Source organism: Dunckerocampus dactyliophorus, chromosome 10 (assembly GCF_027744805.1).
Source record: "Dunckerocampus dactyliophorus isolate RoL2022-P2 chromosome 10, RoL_Ddac_1.1, whole genome shotgun sequence".
In the NCBI taxonomy this organism is placed as follows: Eukaryota; Metazoa; Chordata; class Actinopteri; order Syngnathiformes; family Syngnathidae; genus Dunckerocampus; species Dunckerocampus dactyliophorus.
The window spans coordinates 12,192,138-12,207,530 of NC_072828.1; the positions used below are offsets into that span (position 1 = coordinate 12,192,138).

The 15,393-nt window shown below is 42.8% G+C and overlaps 2 protein-coding genes across 6 annotated transcripts in view; one reads left to right on the forward strand and one right to left on the reverse strand.

Moving 5' to 3' along the window:
* LOC129188371 (serine-rich adhesin for platelets) lies at nucleotides 1-14,098 on the forward strand. The gene is made up of 4 exons (XM_054788777.1): nucleotides 1-639; nucleotides 1,571-1,740; nucleotides 5,515-5,848; nucleotides 5,911-14,098. The coding sequence occupies exons 1-4, from the start codon at nucleotides 246-248 to the stop codon at nucleotides 13,410-13,412; spliced, it is 8,400 nt and encodes a 2,799-aa protein (XP_054644752.1). The 5' UTR covers nucleotides 1-245; the 3' UTR covers nucleotides 13,413-14,098.
* The window catches only part of dcun1d4 (DCN1, defective in cullin neddylation 1, domain containing 4 (S. cerevisiae)), a 14,722-nt gene continuing 13,270 nt past the window's right edge, over nucleotides 13,942-15,393 (reverse strand). For all 5 annotated transcript variants that reach the window (XM_054788790.1, XM_054788789.1, XM_054788792.1 and 2 more), the window contains one exon: nucleotides 13,942-15,392. In XM_054788790.1, the coding sequence (XP_054644765.1) occupies nucleotides 15,337-15,392 (56 nt within the window). In that variant the 3' untranslated portion in view covers nucleotides 13,942-15,336. The remainder of the gene's footprint in view (nucleotide 15,393) is intronic.

Genomic DNA, 15,393 nt, shown 5'->3' on the forward strand with positions numbered 1-15,393 from the left:
GAAAGACAGTAAGATATTAACTCTGCATGTAAATGATTGAATGGCGTCTTTGGGCGTGTTGAGCTGGAGGCAGCAGGACACAGAACATACTTCAGACTTTGGCCGTCAAATCCAGTTGAAGCAGTGCCGATGTGAAGCGCTTGGAAGCGGTAACACAGGTCAGTGTGTGGGTGAGTGGAATTACTGGAAGTGGTAGTGTTGTATGCTTTGCTTGTGATGTGCTGACATTCCCAGGATAAGAAGTGATGGCTGGGATACACGAGCCACTGTTGGCACTGATACTCCTCGCCTCCTCTGGCCTCCATTGCTACTCACCTCAACCCTCCTGTCCGGACTCCTGCTCCTGCCCACAACCTTCCGTGTTGAACTGCTCCTTCTCTAGTCTCTCTGTGATGTCGCCGCAGCACATCCAGGACTACGTCACCGAGCTGGACTTCTCTCACAACCTCCTGGAAGGGGCCGCGCTGCTCCGGCCGCATCGCCATCTCCAAAGTGTGCGGCTGGGCAACAACACCATCGTGCACCTGTCCCTCTGCATCCAGAGGCACCGCCGTGTCAAAGATCATGGGTGTGTTGCCTGGGCCCCCAACCTGCAGCTGCTATCTGTGGAGAGGAATCTGTTACGGCAACTCCCACAGGGTGAGTCACAAGGGACAAGGTCATTGACACTTTATTAGGTACACCAGTGAGGACCAAACTTTTGGCCTCAGCTTTGTTTTTTTTTAAATTTGACAGGCTGACTTATAAGCTGTATTTAGTAGTGGATCCAAATAAGGCAACATTTGTATATTGGACGGGCCAGACAATGGGACATATGTGGCCCACAAGCCATACTACCATCCATGTACAGACAAGACGGCTAGAATGGGACTCAATGTAGCACGAGCTTCCACCAAGGCCAAATAATAACAGCGGTATAAAACAAAAAAGGAATGTCTTATTTTACCTACCTTTAATCAGACCCACATCAAAATTGACATATACAAGATTTGAAAATGTATTATTTATTCTGTATGAGTAATCATAATCAAACACAGGCACTCATTTAGTAATGTTTGTTATTGTGGTTGTAGCAGTTTATTGTTGCTGTTTCCAATATTTTGATTCCCTCATTTAGTTACAGCTCTCAGTATGCCAACGACACCCACAAATGGAATGTAAAAAAAACCCCGTATACCCTGAAATATTTTGATGCATTTTTAACCCTCTCATTTAAAATACTTTTACAGTGAGTCATCCAAGTGGGTGCATTTCATCTGATAATGACTTTTTACAGCCACCATGATGCACTTTTAATTGCCCCTGTGTAACATTATGGAGTCCAACCTGCTGCATAAATCCACTTTACAAGCTTTGCAGGTTCAGAGGTTTGCAATCTTTTTGTAATAAATCACTATGATTTACATTTGCAATTGGGTTTTATTTCTTGGGGTTTTCACATGTAAACACCAGTTTAACTTTAGCTGCTTATCTTTAGCATTTTGTTCCACTCCTTAGACAATGGCACCGCTCTGCCTGCAATCCATTTTTTATAGTACTGTATACTCTGTATACCTTTCTGTCATGCCAGGATTGCATGCTCTTGAGGCCTTGGAGGTCCTGAAGCTGTCCTTTAACAGCATCTCAAGTATTCGACCTGGTGAGCTCCGTAACCAGCGTCAGCTGAGGGAGTTGCACCTTCAACACAACCTCATCAGCAGCCTGCCGGCGTACACCATCCAGCATTTAGAAAAGCTCAAGGTAAATAAACGCAGATTGTTTTTGTGTGGGGATTTGGCCATAATTTCTGGTGTATAAACCACACCCACTAAATTTAGAGAGAAGAAATGATTTGTACATATATAAGCTGCAGGTGTCCACGTCATAAAATGGGATATTTAGTGCACAGAAATACGTTACACAGAAAGATTAGTAAAACTTTTAATAAAATATTAATATAATTAATTCCCAAACAGTGGTGCAACACGGCTATTTAAACAGTGCACAACAACAGTACAAGGCTAGTTAAACAGTGCTGAATAGTGCATGTAACATACTGTAGATAACAGTAGCCTACCAGAAAAGTAATTCATCGCTGTCCTCTTGCAAACTAAAACCACGAAAGTCTTCCTCTTCCGTGTCAGAACTGAGCAGCATCATAATTCCTTCATCACACACGTCGTTGGTCTCGCTCGCTCTCTCTCTCTCTTTCGGTTTACTCTTGGTGTCCTCCTCTTCATCTGGCAGTAGTCCAGCCTTTTGAAACCCGTTGATAGTGTTTTTTCTGCTCCACGCCGTAAGGATTGAACGATAGACTTGTTCAAAAGTTGCACAGTTCCTTCTCTGACAGCCAAATCCATCACCTTGAACTTGAAAGCAGCATCATATCCATGTCTTTGTGTGTGTTTTATAATGGAAGATTGTGATGACTGGGTTGTCACTGCACCTATTTTTCGGCAGTCAGTGTTAGATGGATTGATAGATACTTTATTAATCTCCAAGAGAACAACACAACATTTTATGTTTTGGTTTATATGGTTTATTGTATCTGTATTTCTATTTATTGATGTATAGTATACGTGAGCGGATATGACGTGTACGCCTGTGGTGCTAGGTATATTGCGTAAGTTTGACGTAGGGTCACTTGGGGAATTGCTGGATATTACACACTATTTCTGCTGGAGATATCACTCTGGACTTCATAAGAACCACAGTACAGTGGGACCAGGGATAGCATGGTCCGCCTTTGAGTCATCATAGTGCGTCCCGGCGGACGCAGGTATGTGTCAACAACGCAATAGCTGCACAAACTCCAATATGTCCCAATACGTTACTTTCCCTTTTTGTTTTCATTCAACATAACATGCCTTGCAATCTTGGCAGTATGTTTTCCATTTGATTCTAGTATAAATTGTAGGGGTGTAACGATTTGTTTTAATAACTATTCAATTCGTATAATGATTCGTGGTTGCTGCAGTGGGGTTCATTCACGAACCATGAAGAACAATTTTGTTCTCAAGTCCTGCTCACGAAGTTCTTGCAAAGATTGTGGCATTCAGGGACATTTTCTTATCAAGGATCTGTTCTTAGGTAGGAACAAATCCTACGAAAACTCAAGAGTACTCTAATGCACATCAGCGCCCACATGTTGGCACATTGGTTATGTAGTCTGCTTTTGTGCAGCTCATATCTGTCTTTTTTCCCCTTTTCTTTTAAAATAAATTAAATGCACCAACACTTCAACATTAATCAAGTTACTGCACAGCATCGCTCTGAAGCGTGGTGTGCCGCTTCCCCCTCAGCCACTACAGCATGAGGATGTGCGTCCTGATGCAATGATGGGACCAGACTGCAGGCTCGCTGTTCAAGTTCAGGCGCAATGAATTGCCCTTTTGTGAATAAAGTTGCATTATTACTAGGAATGTCCAGATCCACATTTTTGGCTTCCAATCGGATCCGATTTTTTTTGTAGTTTTGCCGATCCGATACAGATCTTTTGTCAATAGGGTTTAAAAATAGCTCTTCAAAGCATTAAAAATAATGCAACCAAAGTATTGATGAATTGACTTTAATATAAAATATAAAACAAACAGCTTTATGTGCAGCTGTCTTTGTAGCTTTATATCCCCGAGTTTTTGTGCAATTGATACACTCTCGCCATACGGGCAATGCACGACTGACTTACATGGAGCACGTAATAAATATCTAGTTGTGCGCTGGCTGCATTTATTACGTGCACATGTGGGGCAAGACACACATACGGAGTCCGCAAGTGCGACGTACGGAAAAACTGACATTTTGCCCAAACCTGACACCAGCAACACGTACCAAAGACACACATTGGCCATACGGATGACACACAAAGACATACAAAGTGCATCAGTTTGTCGTGCAATCTGAAAAAAACCGCCCGTAGGGTTTGTTTGACATGACAAAGAACCTGTGTGGCCGGTGTGCGACCAGTCTATGGTTAAAAAATCAGCATGTCACACGAGAGCTCTCCATGCGTTTTTTTTGCACATAGACCAGCTGTAGGAGCCCTTACGAACAGTTGCGACCTAGGCTTAAGATAGTGGTACTACCAAAATCTATGAGGTTCTTTCAAGGAACAGCCTTACCCAAAAATTGATTGAAAAGATAACTTTCATACATACAATCATAAAAGTTTAAAGAAAAAAAAACAAAAATGATGGGAAAACTAAAGGCAGCTGGTTTGAGCTCTATGGATTTCAATCCTTTTTAAAGAGGAAATATGCATATGACTTTGTTGATAGGAAGATACAAAAGGGCCTTTTTCGAAACACTATAGTTATGTGGATTAACTTGAAAGCTGTGACTGTTAGTGCTGGAAATGTGATCTTTGACCTCAGATATGTCGTCCATCTGGTCTCTGATGTCATTCAAAAATAAATACAGTAGGGTTGTTTGTCTGATATAAGACAATTACTGTTCAAAGTTTGTAATTCTTTATAGTATTATGTACAGTATAATACATTAATACACGAGGTCCCCAATTTACGAACACCCGACTAGCGAACACTCGGATACGAACACAAGCCGACTGGTCTATATTTTATTTTATTTTATTTTGCCTTGTAGTCAGTCGCTCAATCAGTATTTATACTGCTACTGTACATGCTTGACCAGTAGAGGGCACTGTGACACTGCTAATGCAGCCTTAGAGCTAATGAGACCAACAGAGGAAGAGTTAGACACTGGGGAGATAAAGCTAAATGGAAAGCTAAATTATACAACCCGGACAGAGCGTGTGATTAAAGTTTATGAAGAGTTAATAGGCCTGCTTAATTCTACACCACCCATAGAACACTACCTCTTTTAGAAGAGTCTAATGATGACGACGACTTGTCCTTTTTTTCCAATAACTCCTCCTCCAACTCCACCACAACGACGTATGCTCACCACTCCTCTTCAAAGGTAAATAACATTTATCATTACGTATTATTATATCACTTTTATTTTTGTTTTTTTCATTAATTATCTTGGTTTAATATTACTACTGCATCCAAACTCATATTTACATACATACACATATACTGTATATGTATACACGTACATGTAGTACCTATATCATTGGTAATATTACGGTACCTTTTCCCCTACTTAAGAACGATTCAACATAAGAACGGTCATCTGGAACCAATTGTGTTCGTTAGTTGGGGACTTGCGTTTAAAAAAAGCCAAATACATAAATTGATTTACTGCTCCACATATGAGGCTTTTAAAGTTTTGGAAAAAAATGGGATGGGTAGAGTCTTGGAAACATGGGACATATTTAGTTTGTTCTCGGTTACATCAGCTTCCATCCAGTGTCATTTGTCGTTCAAGATCAATAGGATTCTTGCTCTGATGTGGTTAGCCTTGATAGTTTGGAGATGGGTTAAAGATTACGTGACACATATTGTTTTGACATTTTACCTGAGCTACCACCTTGTGTGACATGTCATTCAAGCTCAATAGGATTCTCAGGCTGAAATTTGAAGATGAGTTTTCTGGGTTTTTTTGTCGACCTGCCAGGTCCTCGATGTAAGCTTCAACAAGATGACCAGCCTCCATCCTTCACTATATCTCTCTCTGCGTAACATCGGTGCTGATGTTAGCATGGTCGGCAACAAGTGGCGCTGTGACTGCAGCATGCGCAGTATAAGAAGATGGATGGCCCACCACAGGAGCAGAGACCTTCATTCCGGGAGTTTGATATGCGCTTCCCCGCCCGTCCTCGCAGGCACAGACTTGTTACAGCTGGAGGACGATGATCTGAACTGCTGGAGGCCTGAAACTGAACCACAGCTCCACCAAGACATGATGGTGGATGAAGGCTCGGAGGTTCTGCTGTCTTGCGCCACAAAAGGTAATGCTGAAAGAATCCCTGGCCCAGTCAAACAACTCATGGATCTTGGTTTTTCGTTGTAGATGCATTCTGGTGGACACCGAGTGGTCTGGCTGTGAACAAACCTCAGTCTACCCTCCTCATCAGTGATGTTACAGTGCAAGACACGGGACTTTACCTGTGTTTGTCTAAGGAACATGAGGTTGTATCAGTCTTTTATCTCCAAATCAGACTGAACAGAAAACCTCGAAGTATATCTGGAAGTAGCCAGCAAATGATCCCACAAGTACCTGCAAGGAGGGCAGCTGAAAAAAGGAATCAGAGTGTCACGAACTCTGACTTGACGTTAGCAGTCTGTCTATCAGTCTTCATCACGTTTCTGGTCGCCTTCATCCTTGGAGTACTCGCAAGACCTTGTATCGATGTTCTCTGGAGAAGGATCACCAGAAAGAAAAGCTCCTCAGCATCCGACTCTGTCTCATCTGCGAGACAATATGACAATGAGGCCTACTCTGAAAGCGAGGACAAGGAGGAGGTACGAGCTCACAGGGAAAGAAGAGTCACATTTAGCAGAGTGGACTTTAGGGAGGACAACAATGTGAAATATTACGACACTGTCGCCAGCAGTGGACAGGAAAGAAAAACAAATGGTGCGGTCATGGAATGTGAGACAGTGATGGTTGAGAAGCACAGAGAGGACGATTCAGAAGGTCATTCTGACAGGAGTGGTTCAGAGGATATGAGAGAGCCATCAGGCCAAAAACTCGAGGTTGTGGACATTTCAAGTGGCAGTGAACTGGAGAAGAGAAGGAGAGGTTCATCATGCAGCTCTGGTTCCTCACTTTCTGACAATGTATCACACAAGGTCCAAATTACCCACAACTCTTCTCAGCGGCAAGAGGACACAGTTCAACAGAGAGCTTACTCCTACAAGTCAAAAGCTGCACCTCAAATTTCAATCGATGGTATGAAATCAATGGATGAAATCAATGGATTTGACTCTGAACCGCACACAAACATTGGTGGCCCAGTAGCAGTTCCTGAGCTGTGGCAGGACGGTGAAGAACAGTTTGATTTTAGCGATTCTGTCCGCAGCACATCTCCAAGAACCAGCAGCCGCATTAGCTCTTTTAATTATTCCAAACAAATTTTGAAATCAGAAAGACTAAAGAGAGAGGGCTCTTCTGGCTCCAGCTCATATGTCAGTGACAATGAACCTTCACATTACACAGTCAATCCAGACTCAGAGGATGAGGAGGAGGAATTAGGAAAAAGCCACAGAGAAGAAAAGGTCTCTGATGGCAGATTGCCACCACTGAGACCAAAGTACTCCTCTTCCCCTCAGTCCAGTGACACTGATGAGGATTCCGGTGATTATCCAGCTCATCAATCCTCTTCCAGCAGTGAGAGTGATGACGAACAGACCCCAAAGAAGCCCACTATAGTTGTAGATGTTAAGTCACCATCAGCAAAGTCATTCTCCAGTGAAGTTAGTGAGTTTGATGCAATGCATTACGTAAAAAGACAACAGGCAACTATGAAAAATGACTCCGAAACACACTGGCCTACCATCAACGTGGAGCAGATTCCACGAACTAATAGGCATCTAGATATTAAAATAACTCATTCATCCTCAAGCAGTGACAGCGAAGATAGCACAAGACTGGACCCAGAGTTGTGGTGGCCTGCAATCAACCTTGAATGCACAATACGTGTCAAGAGGTGTTTGGATATCAAGGTGCCTGGAGGTGACGGTCAAATGGAAAATCTCAGGGAGATGTCCAGGCCAGGGTTGGTGGGCATGTTAGGAATCCCACCTTTGAGTTCTAGCAGTGACAGTGTGGACAGGATAAAGGACATAAAAGTCTCTTATAAAGGGGAGGCTACCAATGCACGGCATCCCACCAAAGAAAGTTGGCCAGTGCTTGATCTTGAGCATACCATCCCAGTCCAGAGACATTTAGATATTAAAACACCATCACTAACCTCAGACTCATCATCTGGTAGCGACACTGAGGATGAATCAATACACATCACAGAGCTACCACACAAAGTGGGCACATCATGGCTTCAATTTCAAGAAGTCCCACCAGAGACAGAAACACATTGGCCTTCCATCGACCTTCAGAAAATTCCTCGCATCAAGAGGCGTCTAGATATAACATCAATGCTTCGTGGTTCCAGTGACAGTAAGACACAAGGTCCTTGGCCCTTGCTTAATCTTGAGGATTCTTTCAGAATAAAAAGGTCTCTAGATTTCACAGTTCCGTCACCAACGTCAAATTCATCTTCCAGCAGTGATAGTGAGGATGAAATTACAAACCACATCACAAAACAGGTGCCGGGGGCCACAAATATAACAAGGTACCCCATTAAAAGGCCACCAACATCGAGTTATGAACCACAAGGACTTTGGCCCACACTTGATCTTGAGGATTCTTTCCGAATTAAGAGGTGTTTAGAGTTCAAAGTGCTGTCACCAATTTCAGATTCTTTTTCCAATAGCGATAGTGAAAATGAAACTTTGATTCGCTTCACAAAACAGCAGCAAGGGGCCACAAAGGAAGCTAGGAACCCTGTTAAAGTATCGCCAACAAGCCATGAACCACAAAGACGCTGGCCCTCACTTGATCTTGAAGATTCTTTCAGAATTAAAAGACATTTAGATTTCAAAGTGCCATCGCCAAATTCAGATTCATTGTCCAGCAGCGATAGTGAGGATGAAACTACAAACCACATCACAAAACAAGAGCAAAAGGTAGTCACAAATGCAGCTATGAACCCCGTTAAAGTATCATCAGCGCCAAGTCATGAACCACAAAGACTTTGGCTGTCTGTTGATCTTGAAAGTTCTTTCAAAATTAAGAGGCATTTAGATTTCAAAGTGCCATCACCTGCTTCAGATTCATTGTCCAGCAGTGACAGTGAACATGAAAAAACTAATCATGTGATAAAACAAGAGCAAGGGGTCACCAACGTAACTAAGTATCCCATTAAAGAGTCACCAACACAAAGTTATGAACTACAAGGGGCCACAGATAAGTACCCTGTTAAAATATCACCAACATCAAGCCATGGCCCACTAGGACCTTGGCCCACACTTGATCTTGAGGATTCTTTCCGAATCAAGAGGAGTTTAGATGTGAAATCCTCGTCAACAACTCCAGATTCATTATCCAGCAGTGACAGTGAACATGAAACAACTAATCATGTCACAAAGCAGGAGCAAAAGACCGTAAATTTAACTAGGAACCCCATTAAACTATCACCAACACAAAGTTGTCAACCACAAGAACTTTGGCCCAAACTTGAACTTGAGGACTCTTTCCAAATCAAGAGGCGTCTTGACATCAAAACGCCATCACTTGCTTCAGATTCACCATCCAGCAGCGACAGTGAACATGAAACAACTAATCACGTGATAAAACAAGAGCAAGGGGTCACCAATGTTACAAAGCATCCCATTAAAGAGTCACCAACACCAAGTTATGAACCACAAGGACTTTGGCCCACACTTGATCTTGAAGATTCTTACCAAATTAAGAGGCGTTTAGAGTTCAAAAGGCCATCACCGAGTTCAAATTCATTCTCCAGCAGCGACAGTGAGAATGAAACAACTAATGGCATCACAAAACAGGAGCAAAGGGCCACAAATGTAGTTTGGCATCCCATTAAAGGATCCCCAACACCAAGTCATAAACCCCAAAGGGCTTGGCCCTCACTTGATCTTGAGAATTCTTTCAAGATAAAAAGACGCTTAGATTTCAAAGTGCCATACCCAGCTTCAGATTCAGGGGCCACAGATAAGTACCCCGTTAAAATATCACCAACATCAAGCCATGGCCCACTAGGACCTTGGCCCACACTTGATCTTGAGGATTCTTTCCGAATCAAGAGGAGTTTAGATGTGAAATCCTCGTCAACAACTCCAGATTCATTATCCAGCAGTGACAGTGAACATGAAACAACTAATCATGTGGTAAAACAAAAACAGGGGGTCACCAATGTAACTAGGCATCCCATTAAAGGGCCAGCAACACCAAGTTATAAACCACAAGGACTTTGGCCCACACTTGATCTTAAAAATTCTTACCAAATTAAGAGGCGTTTAGACTTTAAAATGCCATCACCGACTTCAGATTCATTGTCCAGCAGCGACAGTGAGAATGAATCTACTAATTGCATCACACAACAGGAGAAAAGGGCCACAAATGTAGTTTGGCATCCCATTAAAGGATCCCCAACACCAAGCCATAACCCCCAAAGACCTGGGCCTTCAATGGATCTTGAAGATTCTTTCCAGATGAAAAGACGTTTAGATTTCAAAGCGCCATCCCCAAGTTCAGATTCATCATCCAGCAGTGACAGGGAACATGAAACATCTAATCATGTGATAAAACAAGAGCAAGGGGTCACAAATGTAACTAAGCATCCCATGAAAGGGCCACCAACACCAAGTTATAAAGAACAAGGGCTTTGGCCCACACTTGATCTTAAAAATTCTTACAAAATTAAGAGGCGTTTAGACTTTAAAAGGCCATCACCAACATTAACTTTATTGTCTAGAAGCAACAGTGAAGATGAAACTATGAATCGCATCACAAAACGGGAGCAAAGGGCCACAAATGTAGCTCGGCATTCTATTAAAGGATCCCCAACACCAAGTCATAAACCCCAAGGACCTTGGCCCTCACTTGATCTTGAGGATTCTTTCCGAACCAAGAGGCGTTTAGATGTCAAATCTACCTCCCAAACATCAGATTCATCCAGCAGCGACTGTGAACATAAAGCAAATAATCACACCACAAAACAGAAGCACAAGACCACAAGTGGAACTAGTTACCCCATTAAAGGACCAACACCAAGTTATGAACCACAAGAACTTTGGCCCACACTTGAACTTGAGGATTCTTTCCAAATCAAGCGGCATCTTGACATAAAAGCACAATCACCTGCTTCAGATTCATCATCCAGCAGCGACGGTGAGCATGAAACAACTAATCATGTGATAAAACAAAAACAGGGGGTGACAAATGTAACTAGCTATCCCATTAAAGAGTCACCAACACCAAGTTATGAACCACAAGGACTTTGGCCCACACTTGATCTTGACGACTCTTACCGAATTAAGAGGCATTTAGACTTCAAAAGACCATCTCCGGCTTTAGATTCATTGTTCAGCAGCGACAGTGAGGATGAAACTACTAATCACATCACAAAACAAAGGGCCACAAATGTAGCTCGACATCCCATTAAAGGATCCCCAAAACCAAGTCATAAACCCCAAGGATCTTGGCCCTCACTTGATCTTGAGGATTCTTTCCGGATAAAAAGACGTGTAGATTTCAAAGTGCCATTATCAACTTCAGGTTCATCATCCAGCAGTGACAGTGAACATGAAACAACAAATCGCATCACAAAACTGGAGCAAAAGACCACAAATGTAACTAGGCACCCCATTAAAGCACCACCAACACTAAATTATGAACATCATGGACTTTGGCCCACAGTTGAACTTGAGGATTCTTTCCGAATCAAGAGGCGTCTTCACATCAAAGTGCCATCACCTGCTTCAGATTTATCACCTAGCAGCAACAGTGAGGATGAAAAAAAGTCAGTGACGGTCCACACTACAAGCCAGGATCAGGGTGCAAGGTGGCTTGCACTTGATCTTGATCTTAAACGTAATCCTCGCATCAAGAGGCGACTAGACATCAAAGCCTCATCGCCCCCTCCTATTTGTACTACGAGCAGCGATAGCAAGGGGGAACCACCAGCCCACGTTGAGACTTTTGCAGAAGTTTCTGCAGGAACACAGTGGCCCTCCATAGATATTGGTAGAGGTACTCGCATTAAGCAGCGCTTGGACTTTATACAGGCATGGCCCTCTGTTGACAGAAAAGACCATACATTGGGAGGAAACCCACCAAGCAGCTCAGACGAGCAAGACGATATACTGGAACTTGGCAGTGTCACAAAGACGACACCCTGGCTAAATTTGGGCATTAACAGACGTTTGGAAATCAGAGCACCGTCACTGCAATCACATCTTGGTCCTGGCAGCATTTCTTCTGAGGCTCTGTATTCCGACTATTCCACAAGTGATGGAGAGGACGAGAACAGAGATCCTAAAGACACACCCAAGAGCCACAAGAAAGATGCCAACATCAAATTAGAAAAGTACTTTGTTGTTACAGAAGATGTGGGAGATAAAACCACAAGTATGACACCAGAGATAAACCCTGAGCTTCAGTCGCGGTGGGCCAACATGCACCTTGGATTTTCCCGCTTCAGAAAACGTCTTGAAATTACATCACATGCAAGTGATAGCAGCGGAATCAAACACAAGGAATCACCTCTGACCACAGAGTCCAAACACATTATGAAAGGTCGAGACAACACCGACAACCCAGGAGAAAGGGAAAGAGGATTTAGAAATGGCAAAAGCATCCCCGCATCTGAGGGGATGTCTTCTGCTAGTCTAAAAGAACTGAGCTCATCTTCCAGCAGTGAGAATGAAGCAGAATCAATATATTATATCAGGCAAAAAAACAAATCCCAGACTCCTTCATCTCTGTATGCAAGCCACAGAGCCCCTACCACATTAACAACAGATGACTCCGAAGTCAGCATCTTCCCTCATGCAAATATCAGCACAACCTCACAGAGACAACCGAAGGAATCGGATGGGACTCTGGAAAAAAGACTATCGGACCAGACTCCCATGAAGACACCAGAGTCCACAGATCACCTGTTAACCCAAAGAACGGTGGAAGAAAATGACGTGATAGATGGCAAAGCAAGGGCATCAGGTGTCAACAACTCACCGATACAATACAGGCGCCTGATTATGAAAGCTTCATCCCAACCAAATAATACCTCCTCCACCAGCGAAATGACTACACAATATAGTTCTTCCTACAGCACAAGATATCAGTACCCATCTCTTGGCCCAAGGATGGTTCCCAGTCCGAGCTTTCAGGACGTGCTAAAAAAACAGTTTCGACCCTTCAGGAGCAACCCAGAGGCGCTACAAGCCGAGACGCAGTCGACCAGTGTTGGCAGCAGACTGTCTGATCTCTCCATTGGCAGTCTGAGAAGGATCCGAGATGTAAGCCCATCATCTACCCTTGCTGGATCTTTTACTGGCCAGCAGCAGGAAGTACAGATCACAAACGTGATGCCCAGCAGTGGTTCTTTGTCATCACTCAGCACAGATGCAATGGGGAAGAACGCACCCGACAAAAGGGAGAGAGGACTAAGCGCCCTGAAAGCCATGTCATCTGAGAGACAAACATGGGACAGAGAAGAACAAAGTGTGGACCCAATCCCCCCAAGTGACACACCAGCAAGTTTCCAGCATGAGTCAGAACTGCTACACTCTTCTCGCTCAGCAGGCAGCAGGAGGGTCACAGATTTTCCCTATGACATTCCCCAATACAGGACACACACACAGCAGGCTCAGGAGAATCCACCTCCTATTCCGGAGACACCACCACCGGATGAGGCCACGGAGTTAAGGTGGAGCTCATCCCAGAAACAGGAAAAGAGAGGTTTCTACTCCTCAAACATCAGTCAAGTTTAGTAGAAACCAAAAAGGACAGGCACCCAGGTTGGGGTTTTTTTGGGGTAAAATGCAATAAGCTATTTTATTGTCAAATAGATATTTATTAATTAAAAATTGATATTGTTAATTGTGTATTGTAATGAAAAGCCTTTCCTATGTTGCTCTAAGTTCAATTTCTGGTTCTATGTAATCGTCACACTTCTCTTTGAAGTTTGAGAAAAAGCAAAACACTACTTGTTCACAAAATTTAAGATTTTGATATTTTTGTGCAGTTTTTGAGCCTTGATTTGTCAAAAAATTGTGAAATTGTAACACTTTTGGGGCGTTTGCGGTTTGAGGTTGCATTGTAGGTTTGTTCAAGAGCTAATATATATATACATATATTGCTAATGAGAATGCTAAATGACATGTAAAAAGCTTTGCATTTAATACATTTTCACTACCTTCTTACCCTTTTTTGGTAAATGAGTTATTTTTTCATGATTCTTTCATCATCTTCTGCCTGATTTCTTCTTTGTACGTGTTCAAAATAAACTACAAACTGGGCTAAGTTAATAAACCCTTTTTATTTAAGTATATAGACATAGGTTATAGTGAAAACCAACATATAGACACTTAGTTTACATACATATATACAGTTGGGACAAGCGTGTTCATCAACCTGTATTGACATGAGAGAATACTAAAAGACATTAAAACTATACACAAACCTTGCGTCATTCAATTTACAGTGAAAGCAGGGGTGACGTGTACAAGTGCATGTCAACAAAAGCACTGGCAATAAATTAAAAAAACATGGAAAAAAAGGGGGCATACGCCGCCTCGCTTTGTGGGCCAATGCAGGAGTGAATGCTTGTTCCACCATGAGGTTACATGTGTGTTTTTTTTCCAGGTCTTAATAAACACAATCATGAGTTCCATCAGGAAATAAACAAACATGATCGTGAATATCAAATCTAAGCACAAAACATTTCCTGTACAACAATAACAACAACAAAAAAGAAAAGGCTGTCGGAGCTGCATGCAAATATTCAAATCTTTTGGACGATTCAGTCACACAACAGCCAAAGACAGAAAATCTATACAAGAACGTAGCGCTATGACGACTGCCAGTGTCCCATTTAGATTCTACGGGTGGTGAGCATGTTCTTATCTTTGAACACTGTCAGTATCAAGAGGGATGCTACTCATTGGAGGAAACCTGAAGAAACTATCTGTGGACTAAGGAAGACCAAACAAAACGGACACCAAGAAGTAGCTCTATAGGCAGCCCACACAGGCTGGATTAACAAATCTCTGCCCCCTCTTACACACATCCCGATATATGTACAAATGTGTGGCCAAGTGAAGTCCAACCATTTGAGGCACAGTCACACGCTAATGTCAATCGGCCGTCACGAACCGATAAAATGCTGAGAGGTGAGGGAGGAGAGGGCGCTCTACTGGAATTAGCAGCAATGCGGTTTTGTTTGGTGCTAGGAGACAAAAGAAGCAGAAGGGAAGTAGAAAGTATGACTGGCACAAGTAAACAGCAACCTGAAGTAGGAACCACAATGTGCTTCTTCTTGCACAAGCAGAAAAGCTCACTGCACAGCTTATTTTCTTTAATATCGTCTAAATGTGCTCAGGTCCAAGTGGATTCTGTAAGACTTGATGGAACATCTCCAATGATGCAAAGCAGGAGGGGGAGGAGCTCATCAATACTTTTTCCGCTATTTTCAAAACGACGCATCACAGTGAGAGCCAATACTTCAAAAAGGGAACAGGATTTAGTGATCATCAGTTAACCTAGCCGCCTCCTTTAAACCTCCATTCCTAGGACTCTCCCCTGAAACCAGCGTTATCGTTTTTTTTGTTTAATTGCTGATTCTCCTCGTTGGGGTCATCACAGTATTTTTTTGTTGTTGTTTATTAGTTGCCATTTTCTTTTTTGCAGCTGTAGCTATGACATCTGTCTTTCCTTGTACCACTCCACAAACTCATCCAACAACACGGGCCC

Bases quoted from the DNA above. Each gene is read 5' to 3' on its own strand.
- LOC129188371 (XM_054788777.1), top strand. From the start codon at position 246: ATGGCTGGGATACACGAGCCACTGTTGGCACTGATACTCCTCGCCTCC. The intron at 1,741-5,514 runs GTAAATAAACGC...TCGACCTGCCAG, and splicing joins AGCATTTAGAAAAGCTCAAG to GTCCTCGATGTAAGCTTCAA. The intron at 5,849-5,910 runs GTAATGCTGAAA...TTTTCGTTGTAG, and splicing joins GCTGTCTTGCGCCACAAAAG to ATGCATTCTGGTGGACACCG.